Below are 20,577 nucleotides of genomic sequence, written 5' to 3'. Positions count from 1 at the left end.
AAGATTAAATTGTACAAATATGACATAGATATGAAAAACTTGTGTTACACAGGTATTACAATACATTTCATTTTTCTTTTAAAATTGACAAATGTGAGCTAGAAAGAGGTTTAAGGAAATGGATGTATTTGAAGGATTCGTCTAAGCAGTCTTTGAACAGGTTGGTGTTGGAAGTTTCCTCGTGTGTTCCCAAGGCACTTCTACAGGTTGGCAATGTATCTGTGGCACCTTCCTAAGGAAATTGTTTATGGGCCACATAGAAAGGTCCTACCGATTCAACACCTTAAACTCCGTGTGTGTTTCAGATTCATTGATGACAGCTTTATATTTTGGGACCATTTCAAGGGCAGACTCTGCTCTTTCCTCTAGAAACTCAACATCAACTCCCACAACTGCCTCATCTAATCCTTCTCAGCTCAATGAGTTATCTTATTATAAGCTGATGTCTGATCCTCTGAAGACTCCAAGAAAAATCTAAATCTTAATGGGTCTGTTGCCTTACCAAATACAAGTCCAGTGCCTTTCCCCTGCACTGCCTCCCTTAGTCCTTGTAGTGCAAATTATGAGTGGTTGGCACCCTTCTCAGAGTCTTAACAGAGAGAAAATATCCTACAGAATTAGTATAGAAACTGATTTCTCATGCCATTTCTTCCACTGACACCTAAAAACCTGACAGCTATGAACCAACTGCTAAACTTTCTCCCCTTATCACGGAGCAACAACTAGGCCCTGAAAACAAGACTTCATCTGTCTCTTTCTCAGCATGTTTGTCTACTCTAGTTCTCACTACATACCCCTCTCATTCTGAGGTCTGATTGACCTACCCTTCCTTTTTAACTTTTCCTAGTTTATCCCTCTCAGCTTCCTGAGGAAGTAATTAATAATTCCAAAAACTTGGGGAGTGTTCTTTCTTTTGCTATTGTATATAGCATTACCTCTTGAAGTTAAGTACAGGCCAGCAATTCTGTATCATAATTTATTAGTTCTCTACCCATAGCCTGAGGCAAAGGACATTCCACCCAAATTCCTATAAGCTTCCTCCCAAGATGTGCTTCATTGCCCACTAAACATGTTGTCAGATCAGAATGAAAACCTTGTATCTCAAAAATAAAACAAAATTTTTTTTATTGCATTATTAGGTGGAAAATCTCATACCTCAACCATTCATAAGATAATAAGAGGTAATGACATATTCTGCATTCTAGTGAGGAAATAAAGAAAAATCCTATAACACCTGTCCCTACACCATCTCCTTCTGCAATCCATTCACAGGTATATCCTGCCTGATCAAAGGTCACACCACAAGTGAAAGCAGCCATGATATGCATCAGGTGTGGTGCAGTCGCTGTGCAGTGTTACAGATGGGAATGGCAGGTAATCAATGCATGAATAGCAAATGCCAAACTTTAGTTAACTGCAAGCTCTACCATCTGGTTGCTTAAAATGTTCTCGCACATTATCCATGCCTGGTATCTCCCTGGACTTAACTGACATCAGCCCCTACCCTCATCTGAGTAAAAACTATATTGACACAACTATTGAGGCCATGATGCTGTAGTGTGCATCATGTTTTGTAAACTAAACCTTTCTCTCTAGCTATTTCCCTTAGCTATTTCCCTTGTCTCAACCCTATATCACTGCCCCCCCCCCTCTCTCTCTCTCTCTCTCTCTCTCTCTCTCTCTCATGCTTCATACATTCAGTTTTCTGGTTTCGATGGTTACAGGTATGAATTTGAGAGACAAAGAGAAAGAAAGAGAGAGAGAGAGAGATGTAAGAGAGAAATGTTTTAATACTCTTTCTGCCATTATGTTGACATACAGTTTATTGACTGTTTAGAAATAAACAAATAAAATAGTATTTGAACATCATTATTAATCTTACCTGGAATAATTATTGTGGCAATTGCATACAAAAATCCTGATAGTATCATTATTACAGTTCTGTACTTCAGGCAATGAAATTCGGATATAAAAGTTTTCTGTATGGAGTTTGGTCCACAAAGTCTGCAGAGGAGATTTTAAAAAATCATTGATTACTTGAAGTGGATGGTATTATTTTAACAAATATTTTCACATAAAAACCATATTTATCAATGATGTCAAAACAGTGTTCATGATAAGTATCCTCACAATCTTAATAATAATAATAAAATATTTACTCAATGTTAAACAATCAAGACACTTCCTAGAATTATACAATTTTAGAACTTCATCTAGATTATTCTTCCCAATACATCAGGTAAGAATACTGAAGAGTACAAATTATGAACTAAAGTTTTCGAGTTTGACAATAAACTGCACATTTTGGTACATTTTACATTCATTAATATAAGAAACAATGTTACAATTTTTTATCATCATTACCTAATACTATGAGTATGAGATATTTACAAAGTAGGATTTTATATTTATTTCTCATGAAGACAAAGAACTCACCTAGAGAATAACATCGATTTTCTGTTAAAACTGTTTGAAGTTGGTCTTTTAATTTTGTAATAGGAAGGGTTGTGAGATTTTTTAGGAAGGGCATTGGATAGCTTCAGCCCAGCATGAAGCACATTTTTTCCATATAATGTTATTCGGTGGCTATTGTGATATAATGAAATCTAATGCATCTTAGGGACCCTTGAATACCAGTGGGTGCCAGCACTTCATTTTATCTAAACTAATTTGTATGTATGTGATACAAGGTCTGTTCAAAAAATTCAGAAGACTGGTAATTTTGTGCCAATGGTGTGTTGGAGTGAAATGTGGTTGTCATCCATTCATATGCCTGTGTTTAATGTGTAACTGCCAGAAGTTTCATTGTTGTATATCTGTTGGTTATTGTTCAGCACTATACTGATAGAACACTGTGACGCGCAGTTTGCGAATCTCGAGATAGCAGAGTTAGAGGAGCAATGCGTCTGTATTAAATTTTGTGTGAAACTCAAGGAACCCTTGACAGGAACGCACCAAACGATTCAGAAAGTGCTTAAGCAGTACTCAATGTTACAAATGGTTCACATGGCTGGATGGAAGATAAAGATGACCCTCGTTCAGGACACCCTTTGACATCTACCGATGATGCTCATGTCAGGAACATCATCATGAATTTGTGCCACTGGAACGATCTGCTGATCAATGGTAATATCAGAACATGTTACAACGCCTGCAAGAAAATGTGAGGAGGAACCAGCCTAAAATGTGGCGAGACATTTCATGACTCTTGCATCACGATAATCTATCCACACATTCATCCCCCTTGGTGTGTGACTATTGCACGAAAAACAAAATTACTGTGCAGCCTCATCCTCCATATTCTCCAGTTCTGGATCCTGCAGACTTTTTTTATTTCCAGAGTTGAAAGGTCAAAGATTTGCAACTGCAGACGAGATAGAAGAAAATTCACAGATAGCATTTCACGCAATCCAGCAAGAGGTGTACACAAGACTGCTTCTGGAAGTGGCACTGGTGCTTCCTGAGATGCACTGGGAGCAGTGTATCAATTGTGAAGGAGAGCATTTCAAAGGAGACCATGCACAATACGTAAAAGATAAATGCAGAAAAATTTTGTGTACAAAGTTCCGGAATTTTTTGAGCACACCTCATATACTTTGTGAATGACTATCTTTGTCTCATATGAACCAAACAACTTTGCATTTAATCAACAAAGAACATATATATGTTAATCATAAGCAAACTTATTATGTTGCCATGGGTAGTGGATAGGGGGAATCCTCCCTGGCTTGCCAGCACACTTGAGCGAAATAAAACAGTTCTGATGGACCAAACACATAATGACCTCTATGGTTAAAAACGCTGTGCGAGGTTGATTACCTTTAAAAGACAAAATTTGAAATCTTTTAAGGAAAAATCCACTGTAGTGATTTGAGAGATAACTCAGATGAGTCGGAGCATCTGAAGATACCCAACACTGACAGAAGATCAAAATTTAGACTCAAGACAGGAAAGATAACATAGCAACACACAACATCAATTACATTATACAGCCACAGAAACTCAAAATTTTGGCAGACAAAATGAGCCACAAATGAATTCTGATAAATGAAATTCAAAGAAATGAGAAACTGATCCGGAACCAGTGGAATCACAAAGATGGGGAATAACAGGGAAAAGGCTAATGAAGCAATGTCCACATTTCAGAATGGAGTTTCTCGTCAGTCTCAAAATAATTGAATTTGTAAAAGAATTTTAATTACAATCTCCCAGGCTATCAACAACAACTGTAAAATTTGCAAATAAAAATATGCAAAAATAAAAGTCTATGCTCCAACTAACAATAAAAATAAAAAGAAGGAACACGGAAAATATGTGGATGGATTTTAGCTTTTAGACTAGACGATGACAAACACAAATAAAACTCACACCAAAATTTTTAAGTGGAGATAATGGCCAGGTAGGAAGAGAAAGGAGTTATAGAGACATACTAGGGAAATTGCCAGCACGAACAAGAACACAGAACAAACAAGATCAAACAGTAATAGTGAGAGACTGGTGAAGTTCTGAAGAAACAATGACATGATTTAAAAGTCAACATTCATCAAGAGAAGATCAAATAAGCTCAAATCTTGGAAATACCCACACTGGAAAGAAGGAGAATGACAACTGGACAATGTCTGTATGAATAAAAATTATCACAGGGAAATCAACAATGTGATAGCTCTCAGAGAGACAGATACTGAATTGGATCATTACACAACAAAAATAAAATTAAATTCATCCCACTCCCACGGACCAAAAAAAATCCCAACTCAAAAAGAAGAGAATGTATGAACTTCATAAAGTGATAAACAACAAGAAATATGAATAACAAACAAGGAATATAAAAAAACAGATGATCTAGAGGAAATAGCTCCTCAGTTAAACAAATAGCTGAACAAGAAGCCCCAATAGATCCAAGGAAAAAATGCTGATGGTGGAATGATCACTGTGACAAAACAGAAATGGGTAGACACCAAGCCTGCTTAAGGTATCAGAGTTATAAAATAGGCGAATTACACTTGGAACTCACAGAACAATGAAAGATAACCCAAAAAATAATGAGGGTTAAACACAAATATCAAAAGATATACTTCTAATGATAGAAGCAAATGACAAGAAAACAAATTCAGAGAATTACTACAAAATATTTAGTGCAACTACAAAGATATGACCCTCTAACATTAATGTTAAAGGATAAAAATAATGAAATGGCACATTGTGTTGTGACCTTCTGTCCAAAGATGGATTTGATGCAGCTTTCCGTGATACTCTTATTGTGCAAGCCACTTCATATCTGAATAATGACTACAACTTACATCCTTCTGAGTCTGATTACTGTATTCATCTGTTGGTTTCTCTCTACAATTTCTTCAGACTACCCTTCCCTTCATTATTAAATTGGTGATCCCTCAGATGTCTCAGAATGTCTCTTATCAACTGATCCCTTCTTCTAATCAGGTTGTGCAACAAATTTTTTTCCTCCCCTGTTCTATTGAGTACCTGATTGGTTACGCAATCTACACACCTAATCTTCAGCGTTCTTCAGTAGCACCACATTTCAAAAGCTTCTATTATTTTCTTGTCCAAACTGTTTATTGTCTGTGTTTCATTTACACACTTGGCTACACTCCATGAAAATACTTTCAGAAAAGTTTTCCAAACACTTAAATCTATATTCGATGTTAACAAATCTCTTTTCCTCAGAGACATTTTTCTTACCATTGCCAGTCTCCATTTTATATCCTCTCTTACATTGGCCATCATTAGGTATTTGCTGCCCAAAACAACAAAACTTATCAATACTTTAAGTGTCTCTTTTCATAATCTAATTTCCTCAGCATCACCTGATTTAATTTGACTGCTTATCACTATCACTGTTTTGCTTTTATTTATGTTCATCTTATATACTCCTTTCAAAAGGCATTCCATTCAACTGCTCTCCCAAGTCCTTTGCTGTCTCTGACAGAATTATAACATCATCGGCAATCCTCAAAATTTTTATTTCTTCTCCCCTGAACTTTAATTCCTATTCAAAATTTTTCTTTTGTTTTCCTTACTGTTTGCTCAATGTACAGATTGAATAACACTGGGGATAGGCTATGCAGGCATGTCTCACTCCTTTCTCGACCACTGCTTCCCTTTCATGCCCCACAACTCTTTATAACTACCACCAGGTCTCTGTACAAGTTGCAAATAGTCTTTTGCCCTCTGTATTTTACCCGTGCTACCTTCAGAATTTCAAAGAGAGCATTCCAATCAACACTGTAATAGCTTTTTGATGGTATTGAGCCAGTCATGCAATATATTTTAAAGAGTAAACTTCCACTTGAGTATGTATTATTATATTTACCTTTTGTATTATCCAAATTTCAGCTTTTATGCTATTATCAAGTACAGTGCTAACTGCCTTAACAGATATGACTTAATAATGGTCTAACATCTTTTAGCATTCTACCTGATAATGGCATAAAAGCTGAAATCTGGACAGTATAAAAGATAAATATAGTAATACACAGTTAAATGGCGGCTTACTCTTTTAATAAATTGTCAAAAGCTTTCTTTATGTCTGAAAATGTTATAAATGTAGGTTTCTTTCCTTAACCCTTTGCTCCGCATTGGTATTCTTACAATACCACCATCTTATAAGCTTCTGTGTCTTTTCAGCATAGTGGTATTGGCTGCCTACCATGTTCAGTAGCTGCCAGCAGGTGCCATCTAGTGGTGTTTCTTGGAACTATGTCATAAATTTCATGGTTACTGTTCTCTTAGCAGTTGTTCTGAAGCGTGCATTACTAGTGAGTACCTACGCCTGTGGCTGTTGATACCAAGTGGAATAAATATCTATATATCTGTTTTTAATATTGCTAAACGTAAGTGGTTTGCATAATTTATTGTTAATAAATACAAGAATAATAACCAACACTGATATTTAGAATTTATGAACCCATTCTGTTTTTCTGTTCGGAATCATGGGTGGTATCGCTACAGTACCAGTATAACCTATTACAACTATCAACAGTATTTTCCAAAAATAATATTTATGATGAATCATGCTTTTGATCATTTACAAAGTACCATACAAACAATATGTATAACTTAGTTAATATATGTTAGTGTGTATTAAATAACTGTAATTATTTTGTAGGTCATTGTTATATATGGTGAAGCTCAATAGAACGTCTTGGAAATTTTGTAAAATTGATCTGTTATCATTTGATGATGAAGAAACTGCAAAAACAAATGAAGCAGTTTCATCACCTTTGATTTTTGATGAGAACCCTGAAGCAGTAATTGGTGATACGTCCATCTCCGTTAGTGACTTAGGCCTAGATGACCCAGTTCCATGCATTCCAGTTACTGTAAATCACAATAACTCAGTGTGTAACAATACTGTTCATGTGCCTCTAGACATGACAGATGATTCAGAGTCTGAGAAAGACTTAGGAGGACAGGTTGTAAAAACACTCTACAAAGACTTAGAAATGAAAGGTTATGAAGTGTTCTTCGACAATTACTTCACCTTAGTTCCATTGATGGAATATTTAAAACAAAAGCAGATTCATGCCTGTGGAACTGTTGGGAAGAAAAGGAAACACCTGCCAAAGGATCTAAAAGATGACAAAGAACTACAAAGAGGAGATTCAGATTGGTGGGGTAACCCAAGAGGAATTCTCTGTCTCAAGTGGAAGGATAGGAAAGGGATATATTTCTTGAGCAATTTTCATGCACCGAGTGAAAAGTGTACTACAACCAGATGACAGAAGGATGGAACAGAGCTGTCAGTGAACTACCCATTGCTTGTCAAAGACTATAATGCCCATATGGGGTACATAGACAAAAGTGATATGCTGAAAACTTGCTATGCGATTAACAGGAAGAGTAAGAGATGGTATTTATGTATCTTCTGGCACTCTTTGGATGTAGCAGTTCTCAAGTCATATACACTACTGGCCATTAAAATTGCTGCACCACGATGATGACAAGCTACAGATGTGAAATTTAACCAACAGGAAGAAGATGCTGTGATACGCAAATGATTAGCTTTTCAGAGCATTCACACAAGGATAGCGCCGGCAATGACACCTACAACTTTCTGACAATGAGGAAAGTTTCCAACCGGTTTCTCATACACAATCAGCAGTTGAGCGGCGTTGCCTGGTGAAACATTGTTGTGATGCCTCGTGTATGGAGGAGAAACATGTACCATTACGTTTCAGGCTTTGATAAAGGTCGGATTGTAGCCTATCGCGATTGCAGTTTATCTTATCACGACATTGCTGCTCGCGTTGGTTGAGATCCAATGACTGTTAGCAGAATATGGAATCAGTGCATTCATAGGAGAAAGTTGGGGATTGAAATTTGGTGGGAAGACTGTGCCGAAATGAAAACCGCCTTTGTTTTAATTATGTCCAGCCCAAACCCTGTATCACCTTAGGGACATTCCCATACAAAATGCACTGCTCTTCTTTGAACTTTCTCAATGTATTCCATTAATCCTATCTGGTAAGGATCCCCCACCATGCAGCAGTACTCCAGAGGAGGATGAATTAGTGTAGTGTATGCAGTCTCTTTAACAGATCTATTACATTTTCTAAGTATTCTGCTAATAAAACACAGTCTTTAGTTTGCCTTCCCTGCAACATTTTCTATGTTTTCTTTCCAATTTAACAATATTATGAAAAGTCACAGTTTTTGTTGTGCCTATCTGTGATTCAGTATCTCCGCTATATGGTAAGTGGCAACTTTCCTTTTCATAATATTGTTACATTCCATCATGGATTTTCCAATTTAAGTTGTTCATGATTGTAATGCCTAGGCATTTAGTAGAATTTACAGCCTTTAGATTTGACTGATTTATGGTGTAACTGAAATTTAATGGATTCCTTTTACCATTTATGTTGATGACCTTGTACTTTTCATTATTTAGGGTCAACTGGCAATTTTCACACCAAGCAGATATCTTTTCTAAATCATTTTGCAATTTGTTATGATCTTCTGATGACTTTACTGGATGATAAATGACAGCATAATGTGCAAACAATCTACGATAGCTACTCAGATTGTCTCCTAAATCATTTATATATATATAAGGAACAACAGAGGACCTATAACACTACCTTGGGGAATGCCAGAAATAATTTGTTTTACTCAATGATTTTCCATCAGTTACTACAAACTGTGACCTCTCTGACAGGACATCATGAATACAGTCACGTAACTGAGATGGTATCCCAAAAGCACACAATTTTGCTACAAGCTGCTTGTGTGGTACAGTGTCAAAAGCCTTCTGGAAATCTAGAAACACAGAACCAATTTGAAATCCATTGTCAATAGCACTCAACACAGGATATCTACTTCTAAGTTACTCATGTTGGCAGCTGTTCATGACTCGAATTCTGGAATAATTACTTTATCTTATTTGGTGAAGGAGTTTCAGAAGGCTGTGTTTAATAATTCTGCTATGGCAACATTGTCATTGATAGTATTTCCATTGATGTCATGTAGAGCTGAAACTGGGAGAACAGCAAGGAGGATTTAGGCTCTGGAGAAGCTGCCCAGAACAGATAACCACATTGAAGTTGGTAATGAATTATTATAAAAGAATATAAAAACAACAAATTCATAGACTTCAAAAAAACTTATGATTGTATCCACAGGTCTTCAATTATGAAAATACTAAGGAATTCCAGATTCCATCACAAATTAATAAAAATTATAACATTAACTAAATAAAGTTGAGAAGAGAAATATCCATGCCATAACAATTAAAATAGGGTTAAGAGTAACACAGTTTGATGAGGGAATGGTACAAGGAAAACCAAAAAAATGTAAGAATTGGAACCAAGAAAGGTCAAATAAACTTAAATAGCTTGGGATTCACAGATGATTTAGTGTTACTAGCTAATAACATTCAAGAAGCCAGAAATCAACTAACCAGGTTACAAAATACAGCACATGAAGTACACCTTCAGACACCATTTGAAAAGACTGAGGTAATGGTAGTTGTTGTTGTTTTTGTTGTTGTAGTCTTCAGTCCAGAGACTGGTTTGATGCAGCTCTTCATGCTACCCTATCCTGTGCAAGCTTCTTCATCTCAAAGTACCTACTGCAACCTACATCCTTCTGAACCTGCTTAATGTATTCATCTGTTGGTCTCCCTCTACGATTTTTACCCTCCCAGCTGCTCTCCAATACTCAATTGGTGATTTGCTGATGCCTCAGAATGTGTCCTACCAACTGATCCCTTCTCCTAGTCAAGTTGTGCCACAAATTTCTCTTCTCCACAATTCTATTCAGTATCTCCTCATTAGTTATGTGATCTATCCATTATCCATCTAATCTTCAGCATTCTTCTGTAGTACCATATTTCAAAAGCTTCTATTCTCTTCTTGTCTAAACTATTTATCATCCATGTTTCACTTCCATACATGACTACTCTCCATACAAATACTTTCAGAAAAGACTTCCTGACACTTAAATCTATACTTGGTGTTAACAAATTTCTCTTCTTCAGAAATTCTTTCCTTGCCATTGCCAGTATACATTTTATATCCTCTCTACTTTGACCATCATCATTTATTTTGCTCCCCAAATAGCACAACTCATCTACTACTTTAAGGGTCTCATTTCCTAATCTAATTCCCTCAGTATCACCTGACTTAATTAGACTACATTCCATTACCTCGTTTTGCTTTTGTTGATTTTCATCTAACATCCTCCTTGTAAGACACTGTCAATTCCATTCAACTGCTCTTCCAGGTCCTTTGCTGCCTCTGACAGAATTACAATGTCATCAGCAAACTTCAAAGTTTTAATTTCTTCTCCATGGATTTTAACTCCTGCTTTTGTTTCCTTTACTGCTTGCTCAAAATACAGATTGAATAATCGGCGATAGGCTACAACCCTGTCTCACTCCCTTCCCAACCACTGCTACCATTTCATGCCCCTTGATAGTTATAACTGCCATCTGGTTTCTGTACAAGTTGTAAATAGCCTTTTGTTCCCTGTATTTGACACCTGCCACCTTCAGAATTTGAAAGAGAATATTCCAGTCAACATTGTCAAAAGCTTTCTCTAAGTCTACAAATGCTAGAAATGTAGGTTTGTCTTTCCTTAATTTATCTTCTAAGATAAGTCGTAGGATCAGTATTGCCTCATATGTTCCAACATTTTTACGGAATCCAAACTGATCTTCCCCAAGGTCAGCTTCTATCGGTTTTCCCATTCATCTGTAAAGAATTCGTGTTAGTATTTTGCAGCTGTGACTTATTAAACTGACAGTTAGGTAATTTTCACACCTATCAACACCTGATTTCTTTGGGATTGGAATTATTATATTCTTCTTGAAGTCTGAGGGTATTTCACCTGTCTGATACATCATGCTCACCAGATAGTAGAGTTTTGTCAGAGCTGGCTCTCCAAAGGCTATCAATAGTTCTAATGGAATGTTGTCTACTCCCGGGGCCTTGTTTCGACTTAGGTCTTTCAATGCTCTGTCAAACTTGTCATGCAGTATCATATCTCCCATTTCATCTTCATCTACATCCTCCTCCATTTCCATAATATTGCCCTCCAGTACATTTCCCTTTATAGACCCTCTATATATTCCATACACCTTTCTGCATTCCCTTCTTTGCTTAGAACTGGTTTTCCATCTGAGCACTTGATATTCACACAAGTCATTCTCTTTTCTCGAAAGGTCTCTTTAATTTTCCTATAGGCAGTATCTATCTTATCCCTAGTTATACATATCTCTACATCCGTACATATGTCTCTAGCCACTCCTACTTAGCCATTTTTCACTTCCTGTCGATCTCATTTTTGAGACATTTGCATTCGTTTTTCCCTGCTTCATTTTTATATTTTCGCCTTTCGTCAATTAAATTCAATATCTCTTCTGTTATCCAAGGATTTCTACTAGCCCTTGTCTTTTCACCTACTTGATCCTCTGCTACGTTCACTATTTCATCTTTCATAGTTACCCATTCTTCTTCTACCACATTTCTTTCCTCCATTCTTGTCAATTGTTCCCTAATGTTCTCTCTGAAACTCTCAACAACCTCTGGTTCTTTCAGTTTATCCAGGTCCCATCTCCTTAAATTCCTACCTTTTTGCTGTTTCTTAAGTTTTAGTCTACAATTCACAATCAATAAACTGTGGTCAGAGTCCACATCTGCCTCTGGAAATGTCTTACAATTAAAAACCTGGTTCCTAAACACTGTCTTACCATTACATAACCTATCTGAAACATTTCAGTGTCTCCAGGCCTCTTCCACATTTACAATCTTCTGTCATGATTCTTAAACCACGTGTTAGCTATGATTAAGTTATGCTCTGTGCAAAATTCCATCAGGCAGCTTCCTCTTTCATTCCATACCCCCATTCCATATTCACCTACTAATTTTCCTTCTCTTCCTTTTCCTACTATCGAATTCCAGTCCCCCATGACTATTACATTTTCGTCTCCCCTCACTATCTGAATGATTTCTTTTATCTCACCATACATTTCTTCAATCTTTTCATCATTTGTGGAACTAGTTGGCACATGAACTTGTACTACTCTGTTAGGGGTGGGCTTTGTGTCTATTTTGGCTACAATAATGCATTCAATAAGCTTACCCACATTCCTATTTTTTTATTCATTATTGAACCTACTCCTGCATTACCCGTATTTCATTTTGTATTTATAACCCTGTATTCACCTGACCAGAAGTCTTGTTTTTCCTGCCACCAATCTTCACTAATTCCCACTATATCTAACTTCAACCTATCCATTTCCCTTTAGTTTTGTTTCTCCTAATATGCAATGGTAGTAGATCCACTAGTAATCAACCACGTAACAGTAAATAATGGGAAAGCACTTTGAATACCTAGGAGAAATCCTAATATATAAATTGGATGAGTATCAAGAAATTATAAAAGCTCACAAATTAAAATAGTCTACGTGCAATAAAAATGTCTATCAATCAAACCTAATTTAAAACATTGAGGTGACATATGGAAGTGGAACTACTTTCAAAATCACTCAGGAAAATGGATCAACACACCCCTAAAAGTAAAGAGGAGAATAGATGGGACCATTCATAAATCAGAAAATCAGAAAGATGGATAATTGCGAATAGCATCAAATGAAGCAGTGAATAGTGAAGCGGAGCCCAATACAGATACTTTACAGAAGATAGGATCTATTTTTTTGGCCACATTATGAGGACACCAGAAACTAGATTACCAAGAAAAATTATGAAGAAACTTTGGAACATGAATCAACAATTAGGTTGGATAAAGGAAATCACAGAGGGTTTGAAAGAGCTACAATGAACCCTGGATGATCTGAAAACAAAAACAAAAAGTTTAAGGAAACTGAAAAACATAAAAAGATTTAAACTAAAAATAGAGAAACAACATACAATGAAAAGGGTATTTACAGATGAGGAATGACAAGAAAGATCAGGATGAATGAAAAAGTACTTGGCAATTTGAAAAGAAAACCTACTGGAGAAGGCGACCAGGAAATGACTGTCTGAGGTGGCCCAATGACTCTGTAAATGCAGAAGAAGAAGTTAATCACATAAAGTTATTGATCATAATGCTTTTACTAAATTTTGTAATTTTATGTAAAAACTTGTGCAAAATAAATTTAAATGACTTCTTAAGCACCTATGTAAATATTTAAACTCTTTGCTTACAATATGCTTAGTATCTCTGGTTTCCTGCCTTGCACTTGGCAGGAAGAGATATTTTATTAGTGATTCATGTGGTTTCAGAGAGAGATATGTATTTTTTGGAAGAGCTGATTTATCTTGCCTGTTTACAATGAAAAAATGAAGACAAAATTTATGGAAACTCATACCACTTATGGGCAGAAGCTAAGGTGATAATCCAAATTAAACTTTGCAAATAATTTCCTCAAACTGATAAAGCCTATGCCAACAATAATACCTTGAAGAAGACAACAAAGCCAAAATAAAACAGCTAAGTACCAGATCATATAGTTTTTCAATGTGGGCATGACTACTTCCAATTTTGCACAAAATCACAAATATCTGTAAAATTGATACATCACTGGAAATATAATCCCTGTTGTATGAGCATGTCACACATGGGTGTGTTAATTGGGATCTGGAATGGTATGAAGAAATTACAAAACATTGAATTACATTTTTCACATAGCCTAAAGGAGAGAATTAAGATAGACATGTAAAATGCAATGAAGTGTCAAAAATTTAACGAAGTGGAAACTGAACTGGAAATCAATTGCAACCTGCGAACACAACCATGAAGGCAGCCGTGATGTGCCAAGGCTGAATGTCCTATGCTGAATGTCCAAGGCTGAATGTCCTATGGGTCCTGCCCACCATCTGCTCAGCATACAAGGCTGACCTGTGGGTTTCTCTGGTAGAGGTGGTCTAAAGTGAGCTGCATGTCTTGCCTGCATACTTTGCTCAGTCTATGGATGACATTAAACTGGGAGAATAACCTACACTAGTGCCTCATGTTTAGCAGCACATATGTAACACGCACATCCTACACCCTTCAACTCATTCAATCACAAAAGTGTTTATACACAGAGACCTTGCCTCCTGCAACTTTGTCATGTTGTGAGATGAAGCTGTACGAGCAGCTCTGCAGCCCTTTTATTCTTGGGACACTCAAACACAGATTCTGACATTCAGTGTTCTAGTGTTTGGCAGACCTTTGACTGTCTCACTCACTTGACTTAAATCTGCTTGGGTGCTCCAGGATAACTCCACCTCAACACAGCTGGACACTGATACACCAGTCAATGAGAATGATGACCAACACAGATCATCTATACCATGATATGGCCATGTCTGACACTCTCCACAACATCTGGGGCACTACCACAAGTATAGCATCATCACATCATACAGTGCCACAAGAGATGGTCCAGCATGCCCCGCACAAGGCATGACAGGTCACACACACCTGCATTTGGATATGTCCACTGACCAGCACAGTTCCTCTACACCTACATCTACATTTCATGATGTGTGGTGTAGGGTACTTAATGTTCCCCTGATGTTGCTGCTTTTCTTTTTAATTTACGAATATTGTTCATGAAGGCCAAACACTGATAGGGCTTTGCATGAGCTTGCATTTCTCTGATTTTACAATGGTCATTTCATGTGAAATACTGTGTGCAAGCAAAAATAACATGCTACTTGACTGTTCCTGGGCCACATTGTCTACAAATTTTAACAGTAAACCTCTCAGCAATGCACAGTACCTCTCTTGCTGTGTCTGCTGCAGGAAATTCACACAATGTTCTCATGCTCACTAAATGATATATGTCCCAGCACCCTCCCACCACCACCTACTCCAGTCCTGTAAGCCAGAAGGTGTACACAATCAAAGGCAGAGCCACATGTGAAAGCACCCACGTGATTTACCAACTGACCTGCCTACACTGTGAAGCTTTCTATGTGGGAATGACCAGCAACAAACTGTCCATTCGCATGAATGGACACAGGCAGACAGTGTTTGTTGGTAATGAGGATCACCCTGTGGCTAAACATGCCTTGGTGCACAGCCAGCACATCTTGGCACAGTGTTACACCATACGGGTTATCTGGATACGTCCCACTAACACCAACCTGTCAGAACTCCGGAGATGGGAACTTGCCCTTCAGTATATCCTCTCTTCACATTATCCACCAGGCCTCAACCTCCGCTAATTTCCAGTTGCCGCCACTCATACCTCACCTGTCTTTCAACAACATCTTTGCCTCTTTACTTCCGCCTCGACTGACATCTCTGCCCAAATTCTTTGCCTTTACAAATGTCTGCTTGTGTCTGTGTATGTGCGGATGGATATGTGTGTGTGTGTGCGAGTGTATACCTGTCCTTTTTTCCCCCTGAGGTAAGTCTTTCCGCTCCCGGGATTGGATAGACACACAAACAAACACATACATACACACAAAATTCTAGTTTTCGCAACTGTTGCTTCATCAGGAAAGAGGGAAGGAGAGGGAAAGACGAAAGGATGTGGGTTTTAAGGGAGAGGGTAAGGAGTCATACCAATCCCGGGAGCGGAAAGACTTACCTTAGGGGGAAAACGGACAGGTATACACTCGCACACACACCCATATCCAACTGCACATACACAGACACAAGCAGACATTTGTAAAGGCAAAGATTTTCGACAGAGATGTCAGTCTAGGCAGAAGTACAGAGGCAAAGATGTTGTTGAAAGACAGGTGAAGTATGAGTGGCGGCAACTTGAAATTAGCAGTGGGTGACGCCTGGTGGATAACGAGAAGAGAGGATGTACAGAAGGGCAAGTTCCCATCTTCGGAGTTCTGACAGGTTGGTGTTAGTGGGACGTATCCAGATAACCCGGACGGTGTAACACTGGGCCAAGATGTGCTGGTCATGAACCAAGGCATGTTTAGCCACAGGGTGATCCTCATTACCAACAAACACTGTCTGCCTGTGTCCATTCATGCGAATGGACAGTTTGTTGCTGGTCATTCTGACATAGAAAGCTTCACAGTGTAGGCAGGTCAGTTGGTAAATTACGTGGGTGCTTTCACACGTGGCTCTGCCTTTGATTGTGTACACCTTCCGGGTTACAGGACTGGAGTAAAACCTGTCCCATGCACCCTCCCACCACCACCTACTCCAGTCCTGTAACCCGGAAGGTTTACACAATCAAAGGCAGAGCCACGTGTGAAAGCACCCACGTGATTTACCAACTGACCTGCCTACACTGGGAAGCTTTCTATGTGCGAATGACCAGCAACAAACTGTCCATTCGCATGAATGGACACAGGCAGAAGTGTTTGTTGGTAATGAGGATCACCCTGTGGCTAAACATGCCTTGGTGCGCGGACAGCACATCTTGGCACAGTGTTACACCGTCCGGGTTATCTGGATACTTCCCACTAACACCAACCTGTCAGAACTCTGGAGATGGGAACTTGTCCTTCAGTATATCATCTCTTCGCGTTATCCGCCAGGCCTCAACCTCCCCTAATTTCAAGTTTCTGCCACTCATACCTCACCTGTCTTTCAACAACATCTTTGCCTCTTTACTTCCGCCTCGACTGACATCTCTGCCCAAATTCTTTGCCTTTACAAATGTCTGCTTGAGTCTGTGTATGTGCGGATGGATATGTGTGTGTGTGTGCGTGAGTGTATACCTGTCCTTTTTTCCCCCTGAGGTAAGTCTTTCCGCTCCCGAGATTGGAATGACTCCTTACCCTCTCCCTTACAACCCACATCCTTTCATCTTTCCCTCTCCTTCCCTCTTTCCTGATGAAGCAACTGGTTGTTGCGAAAGCTTGAATTTTGAGTGTATGTTTGTGTTTGTTTGTGTGTCTATCGACCTGCCAGCGCTTTTGTTTGGTAAGTCTCAAAATCTTTGTTTTTAGATATATTTTTCCCACGTGGAATGTTTCCCTCTATTATATTCGTATCATTAATTTGAACCCAACAATTACGTTTTTTATTGTCACTGTTGCATTTCGAAATCTTTTCTGTTGTCTTATCTTCTGTCTCTGTTTTTGCCACTAGCTTCACTTTGTATTCACCTTCTTCTTTTTACCGTAATCTACTATACAATTTTTTCGCGCCGATATATATTCAATAATACGTAATCCGTAATAATACGTACCCACTTCCAAACCATAACCAAAAAAAAATTTTTTCCTGCTTTTAACACTACCGCTACTATAGAATCCACCGTTTCTAGTTCACAAACAGTTCCTTTCACCTATTAAACAATCATTTCGGCTCATTCTAATAACTTTTGCTTTATTTCCATTTCCATTTTTCTCACATCACTAATCATTTTTAGCCGCTTCCCACAGGTTTTAACTTCATTATTTCTTCGTCAGACAATTGTTAGCCTCATTTTCATAATCTGCCACCACAAAACCACTCCTTTTAATACATTTACACGTTGTTTTTTCGCAATTTTCCCGAATTTCTCCACTCATTAACGTGCCTTGGCGGCAACACAACCACCTAACCTTTATGCACATTGTTGTCTGCCTACACAAGTTCACTACAGGATCAACATAGCCCAGCTCTAACCAACACTTTTTCGCCTTATTTCATCCCAGATCTCCACTTGCTTTGTAGTTCACCTTTATCTCTCCCCATATATTTTATTTTCATTTTCATTTCAGCCTCATGTTACACTTTCCACCTTCTAATACTATGTCACCCTCACAACACCCCCACAACGACCCCATTCAGTTTTATTTACAATCCCTCCGCAAACATGCCTTCACCCTAGCCAGATTACACTCCCATATTTTATTTTCACAGGCTTGTCTGACATTTGGCATTACCCCCATAGGCCTCACACTTAAAGTTCCCATCTCTGGCTGCAACCCTTCATTCCATCAGTCCCTAGACCAGTTCCAGACTGAACAATCCATTGCCCTCACCCACCTAATCCTTCACCTACACATCAACTCAGCCAATGAACACACCCGTCAACTCCTATCCTTAATAAAAGTCCTCAATCTTTCCTCTCCCACATCCACACCGGCTGTTCAGAGCATCCTCCTACAGGCCAACCGCAAATTTGAACAGCATGCCACCCTCCGTCCTTAAAAAACTATCCAATCTCCTGGTTCCCCACCTCCAGAAAGGCAACTCACTCACCCTTCACAACCTTTCCAGCAAACCTCAAGCTCCTGTCATTGCACAGAAAACCAGTCTCTCCCATCTACACAATCTCCCACTTCCAGCTCCACTCCCTCCAAAACCTCAAAATTCCAATCAACACAATCTGGTACCACAACACCCTAATTCAGTAGTTAACCTTTCCTCCAAACCTCTCTCCCAATCCAAAACCTCTGTCCTATCCAAAGGCCTCACCTTCAGCCCCACTCCCAGATTCAACCAAACAGCCCTTGTCAAATATTTACTGTCCTACACTCGTACTCTCTGCTGGAAATATCACTTAGCCACGAAGAAAAATGATCCTAATCTTACTCCTAACGATCCAACTCCCCAAGACACTATCCAAATTGAACCCTGCCTGGAACAGTTCCATCCTCTGTCACAGCGGGACCCACCTCCTCTTCCTCAAAATCACCACCTCCAAACCTTCAAGGAATTTCTGACTTCCAGCCTTGCCTCTCAATCCTCCTTAAAAAACCTTAATCCTACTCCCAACATCACCGCTGCTGAAGCCCAGGCTATCCGTGATCTGAAGGCTGACCGGTCCATTGTCATTCTTCCGGCGGACAAGGGTTCCACGACAGTGGTACTTGATCGTCGGGAGTATGTGGCTGAGGGACTGCGTCAGCTTTCAGACAGCACCACATACAAAGTTTGCCAAGGTAATCCCATTCCTGATGTCCAGGCAGAGCTTCAAGGAATCCTCAGAACCTTAGGCTCCCTACAAAACTTTTCACCTGACTCCATCAACCTCCTGACCCCACCGACACCCCGCACCCCTACCTTCTACCTTCTTCCTAAAATTCACAAACCCAATCATCCCGGCCGCCCCATTGTAGCTGGTTACCAAGCCCCCACAGAACGTATCTCTGCCTACGTAGATCAACACCTTCAACCCATTACATGCAGTCTCCCATCCTCCATCAAAGCCACCAACCACTTTCTCGAATGCCTGGAATCCTTACCCAATCCGTTACCCCCAGGAACCATCCTTGTAACCACTGATGCCACTTCCTTATACACAAATATCCCGCACGTCCAGGGCCTACTGCGATGGAGCACTTCCTTTCATGCTGATCACCTTCCACCCTACCTAAAACCTCTTTCCTCATTACCTTAGCCAGCTTCATCCTGACCCACAACTTCTTCACTTTTGAAGACCAGACATACCAACAATTAAAGGGAACAGCCATGGGTACCAGGATGGCCCCTTCGTACGTCAACCTATTCAAGGGTCGCTTAGAGGAAGCCTTCTTGGTTACCCAGGCCTGCCAACCCAAAGTTTGGTACAGATTTATTGATGACATCTTCATGATCTGGACTCACAGTGAAGAAGAACTCCAGAATTTCCTCTCCAACCTCAACTCCTTTGGTTCCATCAGATTCACCTGGTCCTACTCCAAATCCCATGCCACTTTCCTTGATGTTGACCTCCACCTGTCCAATGGCCAGCTTCACATGTCCGTCCACATCAAACCCACCAACAAGCAACAGTACGTCCATTATGACAGCTGCCACCCATTCCACATCAAACGGTCCCTTCTTTACAGCCTAGGTCTTCGTGGCAAACGAATCTGCTCCAGTCCGGAATCCCTGAACCATTACACCAACAACCTGACAACAGCTTTCGCATCCCGCAACTACCCTTCTGACCTGGTACAAAAGCAAATAACCAGAGCCACTTCCTCATCCTCTCAAACCCAGAACCTCCCACAGAGGAACCACAAACGTGCCCCACTTGTGACAGGATACTTTCCGGGACTGGATCAGACTTTGAATGTGGCTCTTCAGCAGGGATATGACTTCCTCAAATCCTGCCCTGAAATGAGATCCATCCTTCATGAAATCCTCCCCACTCCACCAAGTGTGTCTTTCCGCCATCCACCTAACCTTCGTAACCTATTAGTTCATCCCTATGAAATCCCCAGACCACCG

General features: G+C 39.3%; 1 protein-coding gene across 3 annotated transcripts in view; it reads right to left on the bottom strand.

Moving 5' to 3' along the window:
* LOC126191525 (synaptic vesicle glycoprotein 2C-like) overlaps nt 1-20,577 on the bottom strand; it is a 242,118-nt gene that overhangs the window by 166,887 nt on the left and 54,654 nt on the right. For all 3 annotated transcript variants that reach the window (XR_007538365.1, XR_007538364.1, XM_049932424.1), the window contains exon 3: nt 1,883-2,004. Coding sequence is in view for 1 of the 3 variants with exons in the window: in XM_049932424.1 (XP_049788381.1) it covers nt 1,883-2,004 (122 nt within the window). In the remaining 2 variants the exon portion in view is untranslated. The remainder of the gene's footprint in view (nt 1-1,882; nt 2,005-20,577) is intronic.

This window comes from Schistocerca cancellata, chromosome 6, assembly GCF_023864275.1.
Source record: "Schistocerca cancellata isolate TAMUIC-IGC-003103 chromosome 6, iqSchCanc2.1, whole genome shotgun sequence".
Classification (NCBI taxonomy): Eukaryota; Metazoa; Arthropoda; class Insecta; order Orthoptera; family Acrididae; genus Schistocerca; species Schistocerca cancellata.
Note: the sequence above shows the minus strand (reverse complement) of the source record. Positions and strands in the feature narration are given on the sequence as shown.